General features: G+C 44.7%; 1 protein-coding gene across 1 annotated transcript; it reads right to left on the bottom strand.

Moving 5' to 3' along the window:
• Positions 1-610: 610 nt before the first annotated feature.
• On the bottom strand, positions 611-24,596 carry ube2z (ubiquitin-conjugating enzyme E2Z). The gene is made up of 7 exons (XM_067968754.1): positions 24,381-24,596; positions 15,343-15,415; positions 13,466-13,653; positions 12,708-12,819; positions 11,609-11,721; positions 10,056-10,146; positions 611-7,692 (listed from the first exon to the last, which is right to left on the bottom strand). Exons 1-7 carry the CDS (start codon positions 24,551-24,553, stop codon positions 7,522-7,524), a joined length of 921 nt encoding a protein of 306 aa, XP_067824855.1. The 5' UTR covers positions 24,554-24,596; the 3' UTR covers positions 611-7,521.
• Between the last annotated feature and the right edge of the window lie 2,976 nt (positions 24,597-27,572).

Here is a 27,572-nt window from a genome sequence, read left to right as displayed (position 1 = left end):
CTCTATCCTAAGATAATTCAGCTGCATTCAAAGGAGGAGAAACTGGGGAAGAAAAATCGCTTTAAAAATAGTGCATTCTCTCTCCGGAGATGTGGGACTTCAGTTATGTGGAGAGACTGGAGAAGTCAGGATTGTTCTCCTTTAGAACAGAGAAGGTTAAAGGGAGATTTAACAGAAGTATTAGGGAGAAACTGTTTCTACTGGCAGGAGTGTCGGTAACCAGAGGACACAGATTTAAGAAAATGCACTAAAGAACCAGGGGATGAAATGAGAAGTGAAGTTTTTCTTACACAGCGAGTTGTTCTGATCTGGAATGCACTGGCTGAAAGGGCGGTGGAAGCAGATTCAATAGTAACTTTCAAAAGGGAATTGGATAAATACTTGAAAAGGAAAGATTTGCAGGGCTACGGGGAAAGAGCAGGGGAGTGGGACTAATTGGATAGCTCTTTCAAAGAGCCGGCACAGCCACGATGGGCCAAATGGCCTCCTTCTGTACTGTGAGATTCTAAGCTTGTTGCTTTAAACCACTGATTAAAAAACACAACAAAATCCACTGCCCCATCCCCTCTTGGCTCCACAGAGAATGAAGCAAAGCACAAGAATCATGCAATTTTGGAAATTTTCTGCCATCAGCAAATTTTATTGCACCAAAAATTTCAATTGTCACTTATATACAATATGAAACAATATAAACATCAGTGCTTTTTCCTAGTTTGCATATTAGTTGTTAACCACGATTAGACAGTCTTTAACCACCTGCATCTGTTAATACAGTGTCATTGCCTAATCCAACCAGCATTAATGAATTGTCCTTTCAGAATGGGAATACCCACAAACAATTCACTGATACGTCACCCCTCCCTCCTATTACCTTGGGTAAAGTACCAGCTCACTAACATTTTGACATACGAGGGTATAACCCACGGTGAGTAATCCATCAGGAAAATTATATCTGGTAGCCACTTCAGGGGTGTCACAACAAGCTGGTGAATTACCACCCACCAGGTACAGAAGTGAGTTCTTCATCAGAAGAACTGATGAGAGACAAGAACTAGTACAACAGTGTGTCTGGTACTTAAATATCCAGACACTCTCCCAACTGCTCCATCTGGCCCAGGTGGTTTGTCTTACAAGGCACCATGGCAGCGGGGTGTAGGTAACATTAGAAACCAAGACTGTTCCAACCAGTAGTTTTTTTTGATACATGAAAGTAGCTGTGTGCGTAGACCTTTTACATAAAGTTCTTACCTCTGGGATTTTCTTTTTCTCTCTCCTCCTGATCTGTTGCTGAGGTGCAGCTCACTGACACCAGCAATCTCCCGGGCAGCTCATGCAAATGGGCCACTACTCACTCTGTGAACTCACGCAGTGACTGTCGGCAGGGCGTTTGACCAAGAGGGGCGAGCTTCACTGGTGGGAAAGTGCCTGTTCTTGCCCCGATGCACAAGCACTTTTCCAGCCACAGATGCCACTGGATAGCAACCTGGGGCGGGGGAGATGGGAAGGCCAGCTGAGCACCGAGGCCAACTCCCAACTGTTGCCAACTCTGCTCAGACTAGGGGATGTATCAGAGAACACCCTGCTTTGGGCGGCCCACATTTACCCATCGAGTGTAGACCAGATCTTAAACTTTGGACAATAAAAAAAATTCCAGCAACTGGGTTCAACAGCAAAAAAGTGAAAAGATAACATCTGACTGGTGCAGAGAGGGGAATCAAAATACACCAATGGCAGGCAGCGGATACTCTCCCAGGGGAGGGGCAACCTGACCAGAATGAGTCCTTCCTGGTTCTGTGGAGAAACTCTGCGAGCCCTGGTTTGTAAGCCTTTTAAAAAAAACCCTCTCCTTCAAACAAGATACATTTCTCACGTTACCTATACCTCGTAGCTCTGTGCGTGTGGTGTTCCCATGAAATGCTGCTTTTAAGCGGCTTCACCCTGATCGTACTTCGCCATCTCTAGCGCCGGGGGGGGCCCCCCATCAATGTCACAAACGATGGCCGTTTGGGATTGGAAACAGTTGTGCATCACTGTTTAAAGTGAGGCGCGTAGAGTTCACACACAGAATGAAACCAGCTTTTCTGTGACCAGTAACCATGTCAGTGCATGACTCAATCGAACAGAACAAGCAGTACTCGGTAGGATTTAAGTACGGACTGAGAGGGTTCCCGGCGGATTCCTGTAATGAAGCCATAGTTTTCTAGGAGGTGCACCCTACTATAACATGCCACTTGGTTAGATCCCAACCAGTATGTATCAACTGTATCCTGATGAACACACAACATAGGGCAATGCAATTCTTATTTTGGTTTTAATTTCTCCAACTTTCTCTTCCCCTGCACCCCACCTCTCCCACTATCCTTCACATTCTGTTCTATTGGAGGTCATGTGTCCAAAGTCAAAGCCATTAACACAATCCTGTTCTGAGATTTTCGCACTTCTGTAGCAAACAATACTCATGCAAGCCTTTTGGTTACAAACAGAACTGACCTGTATCCTGAATTCCATTTGCTAACAATCATGGAGCCACACCCTTCAATTCTGTGGGATCCATTTATATGACAATAAATTCCAGTTCGACAAATTACTGCTCTAAATGAATAGACCAACACCCCTCTTACAGTGAAACTAATCACAATTTAGTGAGAATCGAAGAGCACCAATCTTTTATCCTTCGGCCCATATACAGCAGTGCAATAATCCTCACAAATGACCAGAACCCCGTTGGACCAGTCATCAAATACTATGTTAATCTATTTAAATTGACCAAACATATTAAATTACATTTGATAAAAGCATTCATTCCAGTTCAGCTGCAGGAAAGAGCCTCAAGAGAGCACTTGTTCTAATACATGGGTAGTTTTGGATCAGAAAGACAAACCTGCTTGAAAGCAGGAGAAAATGTAGCACCCGTTCTGGATTAAAGTCAGTATCAGCATTAATCAATGAACCAGTTGTGGATTAAAGTCAGTATCAGCATTAATCAATGAACCAGTTGTGGATTAAAGTCGGTATCCGTACTGATCAATGAAGCAGTTCTGGGTACAGTGAAACATTTCCATTGCAAATGAAATTTAACTATAAAAGAGCTTCCACTGTGTTTGTAACAGGTTAGGATTTGGATATCGGTGCAGTGTAAACTAGTCTATGAGCTGAGTGGTATCACATCCCAGCGTTCCTTTATTGGACCATGCTTTGCTTTTATTTTGCATGTGGGTAGGTGCCTAATTGAGCCGTGACAGTACATTACAACGTAAATTATAAAATACACACAACACAATACACTGCAAAGCAAATCGTCTGATCTCTTTGGCGATAATGTGGTTATGCAGCCCAGATTAGCGGAAAGAGAACCCCAGTCATCATCCTAATGGAAATGGGCTGCTACATGTAGCTGCCAAGGTCCTCTGACGCCAGCTCAAATCCTGGGAAACAAGGTGGAAGTCATTATGCAAAGGAATCTGATTGGGAACTCCCAACAGTTTGGATCAGGAATATCTGAACCAGAAAGTGTCTTTGTTGTTTTATTAGGTATTATATCAAATCTATCCACTTAGAGGCGCAAAATCCTCACACTGACCGTTGCCATTAATTGCAGATTGAGAAGGACAAGAGCAGCGATCATCTCACCTGGATATAATCTCTGACATGGCTTAATTTTAGGGGATTTAGAAACGTTATCCCAGACATGAAATGTCCACAAAACAGTCCCTCTTTAAACTTTACCAACCCCCCCCCCCTTCTTTCCTGAAAGCACCAAACTCTTGCTGGGAATGGTGGACAAGCAGCAAAAGCTCCCTTTGTACCTGGCCCAAGAAGCCATTCTTAATGGGGCAAATTTCAGGCTGCTCGACCACGCAGAGCATTACATCTGAACCCGATCCTGTCCTCACCCAAACTCCACACGCATGCACTTTCCAGCTGGGGCTGCTGGACACTGATCAGGAAGAGAAACACTGGCTGATTGGCCCATGGCTGCTGAGGTGAACTACAACATTGGTCTGAAATCAGCTAACTCAGTACACACCAGGAATTGGACCTGAGGCACTGCTGGTCTGCGCGGCTCAGTTCCACAGTGCCAGATGTATTTACCAACTGAACTGGCGGGGAGCTCATTTAACGGTTTATGTTAAATGGAGACAACATCATTTAGAGAAAAAAAATAGTTTGCGATGTTAAGTCTTGATATGTCGAGCTTTAAATCTCCTGCCAAAAACTTTAGACAAACAAGGATTCTTTTCCTTCAACACCTGAAGATCCTCAAATTATAAATTTACGGGTCTATGGAGGCCTGTAGAGCGTAAAAATATTTTACATCAATACGTCAGTTTGAGAAAATACTCATGGATGGTCAGCCTGGGATGACTGGCGAGAGCTGCAGATCAGTGTAATACTATCTTCTGGCTAACCTTTCAAGAAGCATTTACGTCACATTCATTACGACTGAGCGGTTCTAGGTGCTTAACAACATCTTTTGGGCCAACTGAAATGGTAATCTTGGTTGGGTGTCCAGGGACAAGTCTGAATTGATAGTGTGACGCCATACGGGAAATGATAGAACTTTACAGACTCGCTGCAAATCAGACACGACGAAGATGCGAGATTCCAACTGTGACGGGGTGAACAACTCTGGCCTGTACCTCCTGTGATGTCACACTACGGATAAGCTTTTGAAACTCTGGACTTTTTTAATAAGTGGAAGCCACTACATTCTCACTGCTACAGTACATGCAGCGAGTATGCGTGAGAGTGTTTTGAGGGAGAAAAGTCTGTCTCCAAGAAATTGTTACACTGCTGTCAGGCTGGACCTCATCACTTTGCTTGTGGAAAATCTCAGCATTGAAATCTTCCTTTAAAGTTAGTATGCCTGTAGAATACAGCAGTGGTGCTATGTCTTGGGAGTAATAAACAGTGGCATTATAGCACTGGGGCATCAGGTGCAATGTTCCAGACTGAGCAGAGGTCAGGTAACTAACAGTTCTCCTAGTGATTAGCACACAGGACCAAAACCAGAGACCCTGGGAGCAGATTATGCAGGGTTTGGGGAGATTAAGATTGCAAGGGAGAGAACACGGGAACTCACATTACCACAAAAGGAGTGGATTTATTTCATTGTCGTCAATGGCCCTCCTTTCTAATCTTTTCACACTCATGAAATAAACCCAGTAACACGCCTGTACCGATGTGATAGGTATGATCTAGAAACTATTCCCATCCACAATCCCTGGTCACAAAAAAAAACTGAAGTTGGGACTAAACTGCATTGGGAGTGAGAGGAAGTCGTGTGACAGTCCTCAGAATTGAGCACCAAATTCAGAGGGCCTGGATCCTGAATCTCCTTCTCAGCCGATATTCCGACAAGCTCTCTTTTCACTGGCTGCTATTTTGTTAAAACGACGAGGCTGGGCCACTCTCCATTGGAGCTATTCCATTATCCAATTGGCTGCTCACGTAGCAAAGATGGGCAGAGTTCCTTCCAGGAGTGGAGGAATACTCCTGGGAGGAATACAGAAGTTTAAAAAAGTAAAAAGTATACAACAGTTTAAAAAAAGAAAAAAAAACTGCCCTGCTTAGTGAATCGAGCAATCGGGAGACTAGAATCTTTCCTAGTGGTATTGAGAATTCTTTGATTAGGTACGGCAATCACTTATGGTCACGTCAGGACCTCACAAGCAAGGTCTACAACCACATTTTAAAAGTTTTCCCTGTGGTAGGTTATTTCATTCACCAAATCCTCAGTGGACAACAGCAAGTCAAACAGGTTAAACAGACACCGACTGTGGACACTTACTCAGGACGCAAGGGCAGCTCAACAGCCCCTTTTCTGGGACTGGATTTGAGCCGACATCTGAGAGAGTGAGATGTAACACTAGGAAGTCACAGGGGGAAAAAGAAAACCACATTGGGTGTAGTTTGTAGGCCAAATTACATGAAAAAAGATTCATATTTACCTCCAGTTTTAAGTTAGTATAAAAAAAAGTTGTGAACAGCACATCGCTGAACCAGAAATGCATTCAACATGACCACAAAACCATCTCCAAATCTGATCGAGAGGGAGATCTTCTGCTCCATAAACACACAATGCAAGACTTTCTGTGGCAACTGGTCAACAGAATATTTTCAGCAGATTTTTCTAACAAACACTTAGCCTAAGTTGCTCTTAGTTAGATCTTTATTGTGGTTGCCACTTAATTTCTCCCCCGCCCCCAAACAAATTTTCTACTAAATATGGGCAACTGATCCCAGAACAAGTTACTCTTCCAGATAATTTGCAGCCACCCGGTCCAGAGTTAATCAACAATATCATACCACACGTCTGATTAGAATTCTGACTGCAATAAATTCATGAGAGCTTTTTATATTTACATTTGCCAATCTCTATTTGTGGAATAGTCAGGAACAAAGCTGTCAAACTGCAGTGAGCGTCAGGCCAAGTCTCTCTCAAGCGGGTGAACGGTATATAGTACAGCTCCCTTTAAAAAATATGCATCTTTGGGAAGCTGTATAAAACACGTTATAAGACTGGGTCTTATTTTTTTTAATATATAAAGTTAGTACTTTGGTAGGAGAGGGAACCATAAACAAAGCGAGCTGTACCATAGATCAGTGAGGAGTGCGCTCAGTGAGTATTATAGGAATCCTCCATAAAAGGGGGAACCGTGAACAATGCAGGTTTTATCCAAGAGAGTTAAAAGTGGGGACCTATTGTCTATTAAAGGAACATTTAAATTTTTACAATCAAATGTCATTAATACAGATGCTTACAAAAAGCAGCCCTTTAGTAAACAGTTTTTTTTAGTTGCATCACTTGCCATGTATATAACGAATGAGTGCTGGACTGTGTTAGCAAGATCAAAGGGCCTTTTAAACAGATACATGTGTATTAATTTGCAACAGATCTGACAACATCTCAACAAAAGTTTTCTTTAAATGGAGTGAATTAATTCTGTAGATTTTGAGGTTAACATTTAAACACAGTTGACAGACACCAGCCTAAGGCCAACTTCTATATGCTGCTGCTGTAAGATGGCTGAATGTGTAACTCTTCAACCCATAAATACTTGGACGCTCTCAACACACCAGAGAATGTCTCCACAGAGGCGTTCCCATGTGTATCTCAGTATAAAAAAAAACTCAAAACGTCCACATCGTCACCTACAGGTGGTTATACTGATATGGATGGGGCACAGGGAACCCCTTGTTGGGCAAACTGGGCATTACAGAGCAACGCTTTACAGTGAAAGCAGCATCCTGCAAAAAAAAAAGTATGGATTGGAGAGCTAAAATGATTTTTTAAAAGAAATTATAATCAAGTGATTCTTACCCAAGCCAATTCTCTCTCTCCTTTCTACCATTACAAAGCGCAAGCTGAGTAAAACAGGCTGCCCACAAAGATTCCAGATCTTTGGTCTATATACAAAACCATGTGAGAGGTCTCTCTCCTGGACGGCTGAGCTTCAGCAGCCCAACTTCCCTCGGATCCTCACCATCACAGACATGGCCTGTCCCAGTGTTCGTATTCTAGGGATAGGAGGTGCCTTGACTGTCTTGCTCGGTTCCTGAAGAGCTGCTGTCAGAGTCTGGCTCTATTGCTTCTGCTTCATTTTTCTTTTTCAATCGCTGCCTTATTGCCTGCAGGCGATTCAGTAAGGTCTGGTAATCAAAATGGCCTCGCCTCTCTCCAAATGGATCCTGCGAGAGGAAGAACATGCGCGGTGAAGTTCCAAATGATCACTATATATACACACACACAATTATAGACCGACGTTAACATTTTCAAGGAACATTACTGTCGGGAGCAGTGCATGTTGCTGCCTTGTACCTCCTATATATACATATCATGGTAAATCGTTGTTTCTGGGGAAATGGTAGCATAAGTACAGGAGAATCTAACTAGGCAGGAGATTAACGTCTCTTCCCTCTAATAGCTCTAATGATTCCAGGCAAAACAAAGTTGGGCAAGCTTCAACCGATTTGTTCACGAACACAAATTTAGAGCATAAAACCACCGATACTCAGTGACTGGCCAGCAGGTTTGGGGAATGGAAATGTTGCACACTACACTGCACAGTGTGCTTTGTAGGTCAAAGTGAAGCACACAGTTAAAGCAGCATAAAGAGAATCTTACCCTGAATCTACAACTGCGAGTGACTGGACATGGGAATTGGGTGTCAAAGTGGAAAAACATTCTATTCCCCAGAGCTAGTATCCCTCAACCTGATAGAGGTCTTTAAAATTATAAAAGGGTTTGATAGGGTAGACGTAGAGAAGATGTTTCCCTCTTGTGGGGGAAATCAAAACTAGGGGCCATAAATATAAGATAGTTACTAATAAATCCAATAGGGAATTCAGGAGAAATGTCTTTATTTAGATGCAGTGACCACTGTAATGGTCTTTGGTATGGATACAATATGAGAATTTGAAGTTCAGCTCAGATGAAACAAGACAGAGGTTGTGTTGGATTCAATCTCAGCGAGCAGCCAGAAAGAAGGATGGAATTGGGGAAATAGGGTGCAGTTTCTGGCAGGAGCCAAACTGAATGACTTTAATCTTTCTAATGCTAAGTTGCAAGGTTTCCAGCAATCAGACAGCACAGAGGCAGATGTGGAGTCAAGGTTGGTGCCAGAGAGGTGAAGCTGGGTGTTGTCAGTGGACATATGGAAGCTGACCCTCTGGTTTTGAATAAAGTCGCTGAGGAACGCCATGTAGATGCAGAACAGGACGGGACCAAGGAGTACTCTGGAAATGAATGTGCAGGTAGGAGAGGAGTAGCCAAAATGTCTCCTACGATGGCTACCTCAGAACAGGTAGGTGTGTAACCGTGTGAAGGCAGTGGTAGAGGACGGAATAGTTGATCATATCTAAGGTCACGAAAGGTCAAATAGGGATAATGCGTTGCAGTCACTGAGACAAAGGGGCTGCTGCTGACTTTGACCAATGTGATCTTCATGCCGTGAGCAGAATAGAAACCAGACTGAAGGAATCCGAGCAGGGAGCAATGCGAGAGATGAGCATGGAGCTGGGTGGTGATGACACATTTGAGCATTTTGTAAGGAAAGGGTTAACCCGACTGTCCTGAAGTTTGCTAATGTTATATTGCTATTAATTTATTTTTATGTTGTAGCGATGTTAGCTTTTAGCTTTTGTCTGGTCAGAGGAAGAATGAGTCAATTTAGATGCAGTAACCACTGATCTGTTGAATTAAGACTAACCTTAAAGCAAGAGTCAGTTTAGACAATAAATTTAATTAAAAGACAATCTAGTAATTCGTTGATAAGTTCTGCAGAAGGGACAACATCATCCTTTTCAGAAGCAGGCGATGGGTACACAGATAAAGCAGAAAAGCTTCCTTTGTTAGGAAGGCCCTGGAGATCAGGACCTACCTGAGAAAGTTAGGGAGTGCTACCCAGTAGGGCAGTTGTACTGGTTTATGGAAAAAGAACTTGTTAAAACTAGTTATTGATCAGAGACAAGGGAAGAGGCTAATGTAAAAGGTAATGCAGGAATGTGTGGTTTGTCACGTAGAAGGGTTAGAAAAAAATAAAGGTATAAAAAGTGGGTGCTGAAACAGACATTCTGGCATTCGAAGGTCTGATCAGCCAACTATACCGGAACTGTAATGTATTTTGAATTTCCCGGCTAAGACACGCAAGGTTTTGTCGTAAGTGTTGCTGTTAGGTGCATATTTAATTATTGTCAATAATAATTATTATTGTATGCTTAATAAACCTGTGAACATCTAACATAATATTGTGAACGCTATTATTTTTATGAGTAAATTATAAGAATACTCCTCATCTAACAATCTCAGAGGGAAAAAAACGATTAGAAATGGGGTGGTTAAAGTTTGGCGTTTTTTTTGTTGAAAAAGGGGCCAATGACGGTAGTTGTAAAGGGAGGTATTTACAAAGCCAGCGATCATTTAGCCGAGGACAAGAGTGGTCAGAAGCTGGGCTGGAAGGGAGCAGGGGGCAAATCTGAGGAGGCACATCTGATGAGGGACAGCTTGTAGTAAACGAGAGTGAGTGGAAAAGGGGAGAAGATGACTATGATACCTGCATGGTTTGTCCCTGCAGATGAAGCCGGTCCTTACAAGACAGTTCATAGAAATCGTAGAACTCCATGAAAGATTTCTCCATCACACTTCTGAGAGAATGGAAAGCATCACATTAATTATCATTCAGTAGTTTAACTAGTGAATATTTCAGGCTGGTGCGTCCATTTTGAAATAAAACTTAATTTACTGCCATAAAATGCATCTTTATAGATTTCTTTTTTTACAAATTTGCAAACCTGACAATGTGAAAAAGCTATTAACAGAAATGTTCAATAATTGATTAATGACCTAGTTTCAAGTCTTGAGTAGACAGGACAGATTCCTATATGGAGGATAGATCTCGCTGTTTTGACCCATTCTATGCAAAACCATATAATTAGTGAAATCTCCAATATCCTTACTCCAGTTATCAGCCAGAAGCTTGGGTGAGCCATCACTTCCTTGCACAACCTGCTAACACCAACCTCCTCTTGCCCGGCACAACTCAACCTTGCAGCCCAAGAAAGATTAAATTCAGTGTGTTATTTATACTTAGTTTGACTTATTTCCCAAGTCGAGGGTATTGCTGCACCATTTGTGAGAGCCTAGAATCTGGGGACTCTGGATTATCCACCAATTTTCAGGTGCCCTCCATTGTGCCAGATGCAGTTATGATGGCTAAACACACTAAAATGTGGCTTTGCTTCCTTGACTTGAGAGATGACTGGGTGATAAACACAACATCTAAAGAAAGAAAGAACTTGCATTTATATAGTGCCTTTCACTATCTCAAGACATCCTAAACGCTGGACACTGAGCTATGTTTCAGCCATACAGTGTTAAATGCTGCACACTGCTGAACAGCGCAAGCTGCTTATAAAAGACAAAATTTGTGCCTGGGCGTTTTGTCTAATCTAACCAGCAGTCTAACATATCCCTCTTTGTGCAGTACAGGTTGTGGGTGGCTGGCTATGGAAGTGCTGGGAGCTTATGTAGAGTGTCTTTGTGATGGTTTAGCTACTCTCCACTGCCTCCTTCACCCCCATTCTGAAATGTTTCAATGGGAAAGTGTCAATATTCTAAAATTGTGAACTAGTCATTTGAATTCATAGAATCATAGAGCACGGAAGGAGGCCATTCGGCCCATCACGACTGTGCTGGCTCTTTGAAAGAGCTATCCAATTAGTCCCACTCCCCTGCTCTTTCCACGTAGCCTTGCTCCTTTTCAAGTATTTATCCAATTCCCTTTTGAAAATTATTATTGAATCTGCTTCCACCGCCCTTTCAGGCAGTGCATTCCAGATCGTAACAATTCGCTGCTTAAAATAATTTCTCCTCATTTCCCCCCTGGATTTTTTGCCAATTATCTTAAATGTATCCTTTGGTTACTGACCCTCCAATCAGTGGAAACAGTTTCTCCCTATCTATCAAAACCCCTCATAGTTCTGAGCACCAATTCCATTTTACACAGAGTTGAACGGCCCTATTATGCAAGACAACGCTAGATCCAATAGTCCGGGGGACGGCAAGTTTCTAATTATGTCCCTATTACTAGTGCTATATAGGACTTACCTTAGTGCATCTGGGCAGGGACACTTGCCATCTAACATGTCACAAACAGCTACTCTGATAGTTTCATGCCGTATGCATTCGTTATAGTTTTTACTGTCTCCAGGATGTCTCTCCTAAAGAGTAAATAAGGAAAAGGTTTCTTTTTGCAATTTTACAGATGTGTATAAATATATTTTAAAATATTTATTAGTCTCCACATCCATACCACCCCTGCCCCGTACCACAAGTTTCTCCCCACCTGGAGGTGATTTGGAATAGACGAGGCTGAGGGGAGATTTAATTGAGATGTATAAAATTATGAGGGGCCTAGATAGGTCCTTCTTATCCACTCTATTTCCCTTAGCATAGAGGTCAATAACCAGGGGTATAGATTTAAAGTAGTTGGTAGAAGGATTAGAGGGGAGCCGAGGAGAATTTTTTCACCCAGAGGGTGGTGGGGGTCTGCAACTCACTGCCTGAAAGGGTGGTAGAGGCAGAAACTCTCACTGCATTTAAAAAGTATTTGGATATGCACTTGAAGTGCCGCAACCTACAAGGCTACGGACCAAGAGTTGGAAAGTGGGATTAGGCTGGATGGCTCTTTCTCGGCCGGCACAGACATGATGGGCCGAATGGCGTCATTCCGTGGCGTAAATTTCTATGATTGGAACCTGTTCTCTATGGCTCAATACTACACTGGATAAACTCACAGACATAAGGGGAAGCACAGAGTCTTTCAAAACTGCAGACTAGCACGAAGGTTGGATTGACAGAAATTTTAAACTCGAGACTTAAATCACGTAACTGCATTCCTTTTACACAGCCCAGCTCTCTGGAGATCACCAAGAATCTCTGAAGATGTGTACCCGTCAGAATTACATTGAATTTACATCACAGAAACTGGCCATTCGCCCCAACTAGTCTATGCCGGTGTTTATGCTCCACATGAGCCCCTTCCACTCTTTCATCATCTAACCCTATCAGCATATCCTTCCATTCCTTTCTTCCTCATGTACTTATCTAGCTTCACCTTAGAAGCAAGTTTTTATTTTAAATCAAAATTACAAATGTATAAGCAGAACTCAAAACTTTACCAGTATTAAAATGTACTTCAGCTCACCTGTTCAAAACCTGGCTCGTTGTGATATGGGTTCTCGGTCATAAGAGACTGAATGGATATGAGCACAGAAGAGATGCTCTGGGCTGGGCTCCAAGCAGGCCCTGTCCATGTGCTTAAAAAAAAAGCATTGCCGTAAAAATACAGTAGAAATCTCTTAGTAGAAGCCAAGTGATGACTCAAAATGATGTGAGCATTCACTCCAAGTCCCTTGGTCATGTGCAAAACATCAGCACACTTACATCATGAAGTAGTCTGTGGAATCAGTGTCCAAACATTCCCTTTAAATTGGTTACCAGCACAGGTTTGAACTGTGCTCCAGGCAGCTTTAACCTAGACTTTATCTCCCACTCTGTGTCTGTCTGAATATATATATATATACATACACACACACAAAAAAGGCACTGAAAAGGACACAATGTAACTGCACATTTACATGCACAAAACGTTATAGGAGTTTGCATCCCTGATGTGAAGTGCTGATTGTTGTCTTGTGCCTGTGACATTGTACAGCTTCTTTAAAAGCAAGGTCTTGTCTGTGACCCAGATTCCTGATACTTTTCTCAGAAAGGTCAAAAATAGCCATTTGCCTAATATTACACAAAATAAGGGATGGTTGAGGGATGAAACCCTTAACTGTTTTTTGGGTTTGAGTTTAGCCCAAACCAGCAGTTACACCAGCAATTACATCTGTAATTCACCCACAACCCATTATTTTATATGCACTACCCTCTCTTAACTGTGATTTAATCTGTGCGTACCCAAGTATGCTGAGGCACACTTTGCCATTCCGGTAGAAGTTCGGGTTAAACCGCACAATGTTGTTTCCAGTTGTCATGAGCTTGACTCTCGGTGGGTGGATGGGATAGTCAGGAGGGCAGCGAAAGAGAAAAAGAAAAAAGCCTCCTTCATAAGGTGTGTCGAAAGGCCCTGTAATTAATGCATGGATCTGTAGGCAATAAAAACAGAAGTCCCGATCAGAAAGGACAGGAGACATTGCTGGGCATTAACAGACAAGAGTAAAATTCACCTGTGGAATATACACTCCATTATACAACCCCAATCAAATCGGTTCCTAATTGCACCATTACAAATTCCACATCCGTAATCCTCAGCCACCCTGCACACTTTGCAACTATTTGACAGCAGCATTCTAGGGTAAAACGGAAAGGATCCGGGTTTGATTCCCACTGTGTGCCGAGTAAGCTGACCTCAATCAGGGAGGAAATAAGACCTACAGACGGCCTTAGGACTGAGGGGCTAGAGACGGAGGTGGGGGAGGGGAAATCAGCTAAGATTCCAGCTCCAAATCATATTTGACCGGCAATGTGCTTTTTGGGGGCATTGTAGCTGAGCCCAGTCCTGTCCTCATATCGTGTTCGTGGTCAGGCACTTTCCAGCAAGGGGTCACTGGGGAGCATCAGGAGCAAGACCCGTGGCTATTTCTCCCCCACCCCATCCCACTTCCTAACCCCAGGAAGGTCAAAGTCAATTGTAGCATGCAACTCCCACCCTGGCTGATATCTGTAAGTGGAGATGCCGGTGATGGACTGGGGTTGACAATTGTAAACAATTTTACAACACCAAGTTATAGTCCAGCAATTTTATTTTAAATTCACAAGCTTTCGGAGGCTACCTCCTTCCTCAGGTGAACGATTCCTCACATCGTTCACCTGAGGAAGGAGGTAGCCTCCGAAAGCTTGTGAATTTAAAATAAAATTGCTGGACTATAACTTGGTGTTGTAAAATTGTTTACAGATATCTGTAAGGTCAGCACAGACCAGGGACCTCCTGATCTGTAAGGTTGAGCCCCACACTGGGCAATATCTATAAACAGATATGTAAAGGCAGCTGCAGTAAATTACATCCCTTAAACACAAGCTGACTGATGTTTTTCTTTATGGTACTGTGTTGTAATATAATCTTCTATTAATACATTAAAATGCACAATTCCTGTGAACTTTGCCATTATAAATTCATATGTCCACATTTCTAATGGGGACTGTGTATGTAAACTTGCCCCACTGTAATTATACCCTTCTGCCTGTGGAGGTGCTGTATTGCCACCACTAGCAGAAGGATGCGATTACAGAGTGACAAGTTCACGCAGGCAGTTTCCATCATAATTGTGGATACAGGAATTTATAATGGAATATTGAAAAATAAGACTGTATGACTTTAAAATGGGGCGTGATTACATCTGCACATATTGGTCCAATGATGCCTTGTTTCTAACCTCGCTTCACCCGAACACCACACTGGGTCTTGACTCTCTGCGTGCAACTCCACGGAAGATCAAATAGTATTAATTTTTTTATAGAATCATAAAGCACAGAAGGAGGCCGTTCGGCCTATCGTGTCTGGGCCGGCTCTTGGAAAGAACTATCCAATTAGTCCCACTCCCATTCTTTCCCCGTAGCCCTGCAATTTTTTCCTTTCAAGTATTTATCCAATTCCTTTTTGAAAGTTACTATTGAATCTGCTGGTCCTCTGGTTCTTTTGCCAATGATCTTAAAATATATATATGGATTTTAACTCTATTCTAATGGAGTAGCGAGTCCAATGCTTCAGTATCACAGTTGTTTGGATGCTACATGAAATAATGCGCTGTGTAACATGTAACATGTCTCAGTCGCACCTTAGTCATATCTTGCGGGTCTGGAACAACAAACATCCCTGGTGGTGGCTCTTTGTAAATAGACATGATGTCCCTGCAGCACAAACAAAAACAGCACAATATTAAAACAGCAACCAACTCATTCAATCATTCTAATAGAGGTCTTTAAAATTATGAAGGAGTTTGATAGGGTAAATGTAGAGAAGATGTTTCCATTTGTGGGGGAGACTAGAACTAGGCCCCATAAATATAAGATAGTCACTAATAAATTCAATAGGGAATTTAGGGGAAACTTCTTTTAGAAATGTTTACCCAGAGAGTGGTTAGAATGTGGAACTTGCTACCAAATGGAATAGTTGAGCCCAATATCAGAGATGCATTTTTAAGGGGAAGCTAGATAGGTATATGAGGGAGAAAGGAATAGAAGGATATGTTGATAGGGTGAGATGAAGCAGGGAGGGAGGAGGCTCGGGTGGAGCATAAACACCTGCATGGACCAGTTGGGCCGAATGGCCTGTTTCTGTGCTGTACATTCTATGTAATTGTGAATTCCTGCTGCAGTGAGTTCTGCCCCCACCCCCCTTGCCCCCATTTTGTCTCCGTCTCTCCTGAAGGCCCTGACTTGTGTGCTGAAGTATAATTCCACACCCACTGCAGTCCTCTTGCGCCGTGGCCTTGTGAACATTCTTCACATCTGAGTTGGAAGGCTATTCCATTGTGGAATGCATCACAATCAAGCTTCATCTTATCCTTACCAGACGTTCACATGTACAATTTCCGGCGGGGATCACTGGATAACAATCAGGAGCGGGAACTCCGACCTCTCCCCTTCCACAGCCTTGGGCCACTCAGGCCAATTGTAGCCCTCACACCACAGTCCAAGCTGAGATCAGTTAATTCAGCACTTACCAGAGAAAAAGGACGGGTTCTTTCTGGTCGTGGCTCATGCATTTGCCCACTTTACCATTACGAGGTGGGGTGGGGGAGGGAAATGAGGGCGATTTCCTCCCCATAGTACTTTTGGGCAGATAAATGATTTTCCAGCTCCCTCTTCAGATCTCGGCAGCTTGCTATCTAACTGAGTGGACTGGCTATGCGCTCGGGGGGTGTACAAGTTGGGGCTCGGGATGACCAGCTTTCCGATTCTGCTCCCTCAATGGTTTTTCACTTTCCTCTCCTCTACACCCCGCTACCAAAACAAAAAGCAGTACGGCCGAGATCATTCGGAATTTGTGGTGAATTCGCCACCTGGAGTGAAACGCAGCCTTTGAAATGCTAGAAGACCTTGCCAATTGTGTCATGTTATTCAGAGGGCAGCCGTTTAAACAGACTGCAGGCCAGAAATTAAACGAGTTGCTCATTTTCCTGGCTTCCCACTTCATAAGTCTACAATCAAATTCCCTGTGCCATATCACCATTGACTGTTAAGTCCTGAGGCTCAAATACATTAATTCAGCTCCATGAAGGTCAGACTGTTTTGAATTTAACAGGAGTATACGAGGAGCAGCAGCACGTGGTGAGGAGCAATTTCAGTACATGAGGGAGAAAGGAAAAGGTTATGCTGATAAGGCGAGATGAAGAGGGGTGGAAAGAGGCTCGTGTGGAGCATAAACACCAACATGTTTAGAACGTAGAACCAGAGTAGTTAGACAGTGGAACTCGCTACCACAAGGAGTAGCTGAGGCAAATAGCATAGATACATTTTAGAGGAAGCTAGATAAGCACATGAGGGAGAAAGGAATAGAAGGATATGCTGATAGGGTGAGATGAAGTAGGGAGGGAAGAGGCTCATGTGGAGCATAAACACTTTTTTTAATGTGCTGTTGAATGATTACATAGAATTTACAGCACAGAAACAGGCCATTCGACCTGTTGGGCCGAATGGCCTGTTTCTGTGCTGTAAATTCTATGTAATCATTCAACAGCACATTAAAAAAATTGCTGAAATGTAGGAGATTGTTTTAAGAAACGGGGGCACCATTTTCAGGCAAGTTACCAATTCATTTTTTTAAACCCATAGTGTCCTTGATTATTATATATTCCTTTATCTATTTAATTTTAACCATTTACCCTTTTTTTAAAAAAAAAGCCCAGATACCCAGCATGAAGATATGCAGGTTGAATGTGATGATCAGCAGCACTAGGGAGTGGGGACGTCTGTGGGCTTTAGCAGCATGGAGTGGGAGAGGGAGGTGTGATCCTGGAGTATGGCATCACTGCAGAGGAGAAACCTGGAGCTTAGCTGAACTTGGGGCGAGGAACGTGGGGTTTGACTCACTGGTAGATTCCTGGGCGTTTATGCAGACTGCACATGCTCAGTCTGTGGGACAGGATATCAAATCCAAGTCCAGGCTTTAGAGAGAGCATGAGGCCTTCAAGTAGAAGTATTCAAAGCCGGATTTATTTTTTAAAAAAGATTCAGTCAGATAACTGGTACAAACAGGCTTCGAACAAAAGCAGCGGCTGAACCCTCCTCTATCTCCACAGGCATCAATGAATAAGTTTGAAGTTCTCATTGCTCTTCCATGCTGGAGATCCCCTCCAGTACCACAGGTGATCAACTTTCATATCTAAACCAAGACAGCTAGTGTCAGCAGGCTGGTAAGACTGTGAGGTGTATCACAGTCCAAATCAACCTTACCTGCACCCAATGTCCACTTTCCAACAGGACTCATGGGACAGTGATCAGGACCCAGAGGAGTCCGAGCTATCTAATTAGTCCTACTCCCGTTTCCCACAGCCCTTATTTTGTTTAAGGTTATGTTGATAACCTTATTAGAGAACTGACAGAGATGAGTTACTTAACCTGACCGTGTGAGGTGTGCTGACTTAACAGCTGAAACAAGAGGACCAATGACAGCGGGAACTCCATCCCCCCACCTGGCTACCCACCTCAGGCTGAATCAGACACTTTACTGTCCTGGTTGCCCCACAGCCGAGCTTCAAATCCCACATCCCATCCATCACCAAAACTGCTCACTTCCGCGTGCACGCTGTCAACTGCCCGTATCGCACCCCCACCGAAAGCTTTAGCCATGCTTTTGTTAGTTCGACAATTGATTTCCCCATCATACTCCTCCCCAGCTTCCAATCCTCCACCCTTTATAAACTCCAACCGATCCAAAATTCATCTGCCCATATCCTGTCTCACACGAATTACTGCTCATCTATTGTCCCCTACCCTTGTTGATCAAAACTGGTTCCCTATCCCCAATGAATTTAAAAACCCCATCTTCACGTCTCTCCACTGCCTCACCCCATCTCACCTCCTCCAGTCTTATATACCCTCCCACACCCTTTAGACCCTCTACCCCACCAAAGGTGGCAGGGCCTTCAGCAACCTGAGCTCTACTCTCCTCTTCTCACTCCACCTTTAAAGGCCTTCTTGAAACCCATCACTTCCACCATTCTCCTAACTCTCCTATTATGGCGGTGTCCATTTCGTTTTGGATTTTCCCCTCTGTTAATACCTTGGGATGTTCTTCCACGGTAAAGGCGTGGTATCATTGCAAGTTGTTAATTCTGCAGTCTTGCTGTGTTGGGCTTAGCAATCCCTCCAAGTGAGCTCCTTAGTGGAGATGAGCATTTAGCATTTACAGGTTAAAAACATATAGTAACCCTCAGCTCACCCACCAAACTCTTGACATGATGGGGCAGATCGTGAACTGGGTTATCACAGCAAGCAGCAAAATCACTACTTCACTTGTGCGTGAAGTTATCACAATGAAAATGCTGAACGCCAATTCCAGCTCATCTCCCTATCCAGGGATGAAGTACGTACCTTTAAGGTAGACTACAATTAATGGAAAAATAATATTCAGGAGAGAAAGAGAAGGGGAGGAACTGTGTACTGCTGAGTGTAGCAAAGTCCACGGCCAAGTTTTTTTTGACCTATTGATCAGAATATGATTCCACTACATTCTGACTTTAACTGAAGTAAGTTTTAATCGGCAATGGTTGTGGAATCTTTGGATGCATTTACACAACTTTCTGTTTCCAAGTTGTGGTATAAAAAGGTTACAGCTGACATTTTGGGTTTCAGCCAGGCTGCAAAGGGCAAGTCCCTGCTCTCACAGGGGACCATCGCAAAGAGGGACCAATCCGAAGCGAGCTGCTTCTGCCACAAGCAAAGCAAGAGGAGAAATTTAACAATGGCTCGAGTTGCCCTGGGCTTCTCTCACTCACCACCCAGGGGCTGGGTGCACAACAAATGTCACAGAGGCAAGTTGCTGCTGTCAGCAGGGGTTGGTGAACAGGCTAACCCATTGGGAGTGCTGTGCAGCACAGGGTGGTGTTACAAAGATGGAGTTTGAATCAGGACTGAATAAGTTAAATTCCATTTTCTTGCTTGTGATTTTTAACCAGCGTTTTAAGATCCCATTCCATGATTCGTTCCATTTCTCGGTGAGAAAATGAAAACCATTGGCTTTGATTATGCTTCATAAAGCTATAAATTCTGTGCTTCTTCCACAAAAGAGACACTGAATCTTGATCCGAGTAACTCAGCTTACTTTACCTTATATCACCGATCACTGGAAAATCCTGTAGTCGGGTATGATATGGCAGCAATGATCGGGATGGCAGTTTGCTTGGGCCAGGTGACCCAAAGCTTATAAGGCAGAACAATGATAGCTTCATACACCTGCGGTTTGTATTTCCTGGAATCCTTTTGCAACCTCACAATAAAGTACATCAGAAGCTTGAAAGTAAACTCCAGACCCAATAGACTTTTACCAGCTGGACAGATAATAGGTCCCTTTATTAAAACCCAGGGTCCAGCTTCCCCTGCCCACTATGCTTTTGAGACATGCACACCACAAGGTCCCAGGTTCAACCTCCAGGCTGTGCTGATGTAGTTGCGCTCCTGCAAAGGGCTTGGGGAGGGGGGTGGAAAAGAGGGTTCCAATGAGGCAGAGTCACCACTCTTTATCACTGCCTATGGACCAGCTAAAAAATTATATTCAAGAACTTAAACATCTGAACTTTAGTACAGCATCTGGTGCTGTCAGAATTTGGACAGCATGTAGTCAGTAGTTCAGATTGTAACGTGTTTTTTTTAAAACACGGCTCCAGTTTTGTGATGTTTTACTGTAACTTGTGAAACCTCAACAAAAGGGCGACTGTAACAGGACATCTATGCCCCGATGCCTAACTTCAGTAAAAAGGCACCCATCTCGAATGTCAAGGCTCCTTAAAAGAGAGATGATCACCCCCCAGTGCTAAAACTCAATAAAAGGGCACTTGGCCCCAAATGCCAAAGTTTGGTAACAGGGAGTTAGCTCCAGTGCCAGACGTTGGAAAAAAGGTGCCTGTCTAATATATAAAAATAACCTTGCATTTATACAGCACTTTTCATGACCTCAGGATGTCCCAAAGCGCTTTGAAGTGTAGTCACTGTTGTAATGTAGGAAATGCGGCAGCCAATTTGCGCACAGCAAGATCCCAGATACAGCAATGAGATAATGACCAGATAATGTTTTTTCAAAAAAAAAATGATGTTGGTTGAGGAATAAATATTGACCCAGGACACTGGGGCAAACTCCCCTGCTCTTCTTTGAATAGTGCCATGGGATCTTTTCTATCCACCTGAGGGGGCAGGTGGGGCCTCGGTTTAACATCTCATCCAAAAGACGGCACCTCCCACAGTGCAGCACTCCCTCAGTATTGCACTGGGAGTCTCAGCCTAGGTTTTGTGCTCAAGTCTCTGGAGTGGGACTTGAACCCACGACCACAGAGGCGAGAGTGCTACCCACTGAGCCACGACTGACACTGTAAATGAACTGCCAAGTCCCACTCTGTGCCAAACCTTGGTTAAAAACAGACCAATTACATCCGTTGGTCACATCAACAGCAAAGATCCCCAAGTGATCATTTAAACATAACTGAGTGGCAGAGCAAACTCTTGTGTCCTTAGGCCAACACACCTGTGGAACTGGTTGGATAGGACATGTGAACAATATTCACCAGGTTGATCTGTATAAATGTTGAGATCACGCCAAGGCCTTTCAGGAATCCTACAATCCACAGAAAGGAAGCTATAGTTTATACGTAATCCAAAACCTGTATTTCCTTGTCGCCTTATTTGAATAAGGAAATAGCTTGTGGCGACCTTGTGCATCATTTATTGGAGCAGCAACAGGAATCCCACAGAATGTCCAAATTAATCATTACTATGCCCCATTTTAAAATTCTCATCCTCTTATTCAAATCCCTCCATGACCTCGCCCCGCCTTATCTCTGTAACCTCCTTCAGCCCTACAACCCTCCAAGATCTATGCGCTACTCGAATTCTGGCCTCTTGCACATCCCCCGATTTCCATCGCTCTGCCATTGGCGGCCGTGCCTTCAGCTGCCTAGGCCCAACGCTCTGGAATTCCCTCCCTCTCCTTCTTTAAGTTGCTCCTTAAAACCTACCTCTTTGACCAAACTTTTCATCACCTGTCCTAATATCTCCTTATGTGGCTCAGAGTCAAATTTTGTTTGACAATCGCTGTGAAGCGCCTTGGGACGTTTTGCTACATAAAGGTGCTATATAGTGCCGCTGAGAGGGGAGGGACACGTATTTGAGGCTCGCTCCTTTGCTGATACGAGCTGCGCTGAGAGGGTAGGTGCTGAGTCCATCCAGCAATGTCTCCCAGCTGAGGGAAGGAAAAAAGAAAATTGGGAGCACACAAGTCAGGCCAGGGTGCTCTGCTTTGCCTGTTGCTAGCTTGAGGGGCACTGAGTGCAGTCTGGGAGCCTGCCTTTTCAGCTGGAGGTATCAGGCCAAGTGGACAAATAAGTAGCAAGAGAAACAACAGTTCAACTACTGTTATTCACCTCCCGCCACCCCTCTTGACTCCCCACTTCTCATCCAGCTGTAGCAGCTGATCAATCAATTACAATTTTGTTTTAACATGGAATTTCTCCTTCATCCAAGTTTCTCTCCAACCCCGTTCATGTCCCCATATCTTTTGGATGAGGCGTTAAACCGAGGCTCCAACTTCCCTCAGGTGGACGTAAAAGATTCAACAGTGCTACTTTGAAGAACAGGAGAGTTCTCCCATGTCCTGGCTAATTTTTATCCCTCAACCAACATCACTAAAAAACAGATGATCTGGTCATTTATTTCATTACTGTTTGTGAGACCTTGCTGTGCACAAATTGGCTGCTGTGTTTCCAATATTACAAAAGTGACTACACTTACACCCAGCAAAAGAAACAAAAGTCAAGGGCATGTAAGGTCAGGAATGAGAAAAGGCCATTCGGTCCATCAAAGCCTATTCCTCTCCTACCCTGACTCTCCTTTTGCAACATTCACCTGCATTCTGATCATTCCCAATGGTTTTCCTTCTACCCTCTCTCGCAGATTACTGCAAACATTTAGCGCTGAATAAAAAAGGTTTGTCTCATCACGTTTTAAATTTACTTTTCACTCATTTAAATTTATTTTCCTAGTTTAACAAAGTAATATTCCAGTGTCAGAATGCGTCACTGTGCTACCATTGCAACGCATTGAAGTGATCGTTATTTCACTGATAGCCCTCTCCAATGGCTGGCTCTTTGCACTGAAGACAATCCTGTGCCCAACACAACTGGTCTGTAAACAGCACCAGCACTGAGAATTAAAGTGAATCTGAAACCAATTTTAAAACACAGAACTCAGTTCACACTCCCAGTGTTTAAAGTGTATTTGATCATTAAGTGTCTCAGACCGGTACCTTTCTTGACTATGATGGACTAGTTATACTGCCAGTTATACTGTTCTTTCTCCAGAAGATTCTACACTTGCCTACAAATAATTATTAAATTCCACTGTTCAAGCATGCTGACAGGGCTTTCTGATACTTAAAAATAAAACAGGGAAAATTTAATTAAAAAAGTTCTGTGGAACATCTGCAAACTTTTGAAAAGTTGGCGTCGCCTTGGGCAGCAATCAATGGACGTAAAGCCCAGCAGGTGGGAGTTTACTCAGGGCGGAGGGTCTCAAACCCACAGCGGAACAACGACCCGAAACTAGGAGCCCCTCACAACCAACGCAGAACGAAAGCCAGAGAGGCGTTAGAACCACGACCCCTCCATGACTGAGGGAAAGGGAATCACCTGGAACCAGGGGTGAGAGAAGATCAGTTATTTACTTGGGGGGGGGGAAAGAGAGAAGAGCAGTGAACAAAAAAAGTTAAATACATTTTTTGGAAGTGGGAGGGGAATTTTTAAGAAACGAAACTGAAATTGAGAGTAGTGATGGCTGGAGAGGGTTGGGTTTGAAGGGGGTGCGAGTGAGGTTAGTGGCAGAGCTAAGTTCGTGCCCCACCAGCCTCCACTTCCCCCCTCTCTCACCGTCTCCTGTCCATTCTGCCCTTCCCTCTGTATTCCCTCCCCCTAGTTCCCCTCCAGTCTGCCCTCCCTCTCCCCTCTTCCCCAGTCTCCTCCCCCTCTCCTCAGTCTCCCCTCCTCACCCCCCCCCCCGGGTATTTCCACTCCTCACTCTCCTCTCCCCCCCCCCCCCCCGGAGTGTACCCCTCATCACTCCTCATTCTTCTCCCCCACACTCTCCTCCCTCCCACGGAGTGTACCTCTCATCACTCCTCATTCTTCTCCCCCCCACTCTCCTCCCCCCCACTCCCACCCCCCCGAGTGTACCCCTCCTCACTCTCCTCCCCCCCACTCCCACCCCCCCGAGTGTACCCCTCCTCACTCTCCTCCCCCCCACTCCCACCCCCCCGAGTGTACCCCTCCTCACTCTCCTCCCCCCCACTCCCACCCCCCCGAGTGTACCCCTCCTCACTCTCCTCCCCCCCACTCCCACCCCCCCGAGTGTACCCCTCCTCACCCCCCCCCCGGAGTGTACCCCTCATCACTCCTCATTCTTCTCCCCCCGCTCTCCTCCCCCCCCGGAGTGTACCCCCTCCCCACTCTCCTCCCCCCCCCGGAGTGTACCCCCTCCCCACTCTCCTCCCCCCCCGGAGTGTACCCCCTCACCACTCCTCATTCTCTCCCCCCCCCCCCCCCCCCGGGTGTTACCCTCCCCCCTCCAGTGAACCCCCCCGTGCTGGGAGTTGACCCCAGTGTATTTTTACCTTTTGATCCGGAGCAGACACGGCTGTGAGGGTTTCTCGCTGTCCCAGTCGGTGCTGAGGGTTGGGTCCCAGGAGGTGGCGTGGAGCTGGCTGAGGAGGCCCGTTGCTACCGAGCCGGTGCTGCCTGGTAACAGCATCGGGCTCACGCTCTCTTCCACTGGAGCTTCCGCCATATTCAACCCCGCTCCGCACCGCACTGCGCAGCCGCAGCAACCACGCCGCAGCGCCGCCCGCTGGCAACTCCGAGTATCTGCACCCGGCGGGAAACAGCGCCGCCCGCTGGCAACTCCGAGTATCTGCACCCGGCGGGAAACAGCGCCACCCGCTGGCAACTCCGAGTATCTGCACCCGGCGGGAAACAGCGCCGCCCGCTGGCAACTCCGAGTATCTGCACCCGGCGGGAAACAGCGCCGCCTGCTGGCAAAAGAACCAAAGGCGACATGAGGAAAAACTTTTTTACGCAGCGAGTAGTTACGATCTGGAATGTTGTTATGATCTGGAATGTTGTTATGATCTGGAATGTTGTGATCTGGAATGTTGTTATGATCTGGAATGTGCTGCCTGAAAGGGCGGTGGAAGCAGATTGAATCATGGCTTTCAAAAAGGAATCAGATAAATACTTGAAGGGAAAAAAATTGCAGGGCTACAGGGAAAGAGCAGGGGAATGGGACTAATTGGATAGCTCTTACTCAGAGCAGGCAGGGTCTCGATGGGCCGAATGGCCTCCTCCTGTGCTGTAACCATTCCATGATACTAGCTCCAAGTATCTGCCCCAGGCGGGAAACAGCGCCACCCGCTGGTACCTCAAAGGACCTGCACCCAGTGAAACCAAGCCAAGGGCAAAGCACCACCAAATGGCGGGTCTGTATAGACATGGTGCCACCAAGAGGCTACTCTATTTAAGTGCAACAATATTTGCCAAGGTTCATAGATTCAGCACAAGATAATTGCATGGTGTCAGGATTAATTCAGTTTTGCTTTTATGCAACGCATAAAATCGTTGAACCGTCTTAAAGCACTTCACAGACAATGAGTCACTTATTGATATAATGGCTGTTGTTATGTAGGCACCCACTCTGCACCAGCATTGGCCCAGAAACAGTAATGAGATGAATTAGTTATTCTGTTTTTAGGGATGAATGTCATGTAGTTTGGGAGAATAGAACATAAATTGGTGTCTGCAATTACACCACACTGTGCTAATCTCTGCCTGTGGGGAGTGAACAAGGGCAGAATCACCAATCAAAATGGAAACCGTGGCTCAGTGGGTAGTTAGTATCTATCCCGGTTCATCTCCAACAGCTCGGTAACACAGGGTGCTGTGCTCTACAGGCTGTTCCCCAGGATACACACTGAGACAGATATCAACTGCTGCTGGAAGACCATCAACTCGGTGAAGGAGGCCCTTTCGTTCGCCCGAAACCTGTTGGTCTCCCAGCTGAAGGAGCTGTCCACAACCGAGTGTTGCCGACTAGCACACTTCAAGGACCAGGAGTTCGTGCTGCGGGACGCACCGAAGCAAGGTGCGGCCTATGCAAAGGCTCTATGGGGAAAGGCCACCGTGTAAGGCCATCCCATCTTTCTATTGTACACCATAAGATATGTACTGTGTTTCAAATTGTAATAATGGGATCACACTGTGGATGATCTGTATTGATTGTTTTGAACTGTATTGGTTTGGAATTCTGATCTTCACATAGAATTTAAAGATACAGAGTTCACTGAAATAAAGTATATTTTGAAATTTTAAAAAAGGCTTAACATTCCAGTGTAGTACTGAGAGTGCTGGGCAGTTCTCCCACTATCCTGACCACTATTTGTTCCTCAACCAACATCACTAAAACAGACTATCTGGTCATTTATCTCATTGCTGTTTGTGGGACCTTGCTGTGCGCAAATTGGCTGCCACATTTCCTACAACAGTGACTTGATATCTCAATGCTGATTGAAACAATCCAGTAGAATGGTTGCGGTTTCTAAATCATTAATTTCAGGAACAATCCCTGTGTCCTGGAATACAGCCTCCTACTTGCCCCAATGTAGGGGATAACTTTGTATCCATTTCAGTTGCAAGTGAGTTTCTCCCACTCCCATTTTCTCCCCTTTCTACTGAGGGGCAGTTGCTGGGGTAAAGACCACAACCTCCATGTACTTCAGTACAGTTCTTCAACCGGCCATTGCTTATGCTATGCAGACACTGCGACAATGGATGAACGGACATCGCACAACAATCGCCAGACAGGAGGGTTCCCTCCCAGTCGGGGAACACTTCAGCAGTCAGGGACATTCAGCCACCGATCTTCGGGTAAGCGTTCTCCAAGGCAGCCTTTGAGACACACGACAAAGCAAAATCGTCGAGCAGAAATTGATAGCCAAGTTCCGCACCCATGAGGACGGCCTCAACCGGGATCTTGGGTTCACGTCACGCTACATGTAACCCCACCAGCAAAGTGTTATCTGTTTTTAATACAACGGGTCATTCTCTCTCTCTCTTTGGGTTCGGACCGTTTGTATATTCAGTAGCCCTGTATGTACTATCTCTCTGTCTGATTGCCTTGACAACGGGCAGTTGGAAAGATTATCTGTAATCACCAGGTATTGTTCTCTGACTATATATGCGGTAACCTTCAAGGAATTCCACACTCACCTGACAAAGGAGAAAGCCTCCGAAAGCTTGTGATTTTCAAAAAAAACTGTTGGACTATAACCTGTGTTGAAAGATTCCTTACATTTGTCCACCCCAGTCCATCATCGGCATCTCCACATCATATGTAAGACTAGACAATGAATGTCAGCTGGCAATTTGACTATAGATCATAGCCCAGTACGATGCTGTCCTCAGCCCACACCCACTTAGCAGCAGAGGCCACTGGACATTGAGACATAACCAGGCTGATTTCACCCTCCCTGTGTACAATTTGGCGATAGCCAAGATCAGGAGGCATCTGGGACCTTCGTGACCTGTAAGGCTCAGTACACGGGAGATAAATTTATGCACCAGGGATCCCACTGTTGGGTTTCCATTTGGGCACAAATGGGAAAGAGTTAAGCCACATACAGCGTTTGTGACTTTTATCTCATGGAGTCTGGAATACAAAGGGGTGAATGTTATCTTACACCTGTATAGGGCTCTGGTTAGACCCCATCGGGAGTACTGCATTCAATTCTAGGCACCGCACCTGAGGAAGGAGA

This window comes from Heptranchias perlo, chromosome 30 (genome assembly GCF_035084215.1).
Source record: "Heptranchias perlo isolate sHepPer1 chromosome 30, sHepPer1.hap1, whole genome shotgun sequence".
In the NCBI taxonomy this organism is placed as follows: Eukaryota; Metazoa; Chordata; class Chondrichthyes; order Hexanchiformes; family Hexanchidae; genus Heptranchias; species Heptranchias perlo.
Note: the sequence above shows the minus strand (reverse complement) of the source record. Positions and strands in the feature narration are given on the sequence as shown.

Bases quoted from the DNA above. Each gene is read 5' to 3' on its own strand.
- ube2z (XM_067968754.1), bottom strand. From the start codon at position 24,553: ATGGCGGAAGCTCCAGTGGAAGAGAGCGTGAGCCCGATGCTGTTACCA. The intron at 13,654-15,342 runs GTGCGACTGAGA...TATTGCCTACAG, and splicing joins ACCCGCAAGATATGACTAAG to ATCCATGCATTAATTACAGG. The intron at 7,693-10,055 runs GTATCATAGTCA...TTCCTCTCGCAG, and splicing joins TGCAGGGACAAACCATGCAG to GATCCATTTGGAGAGAGGCG.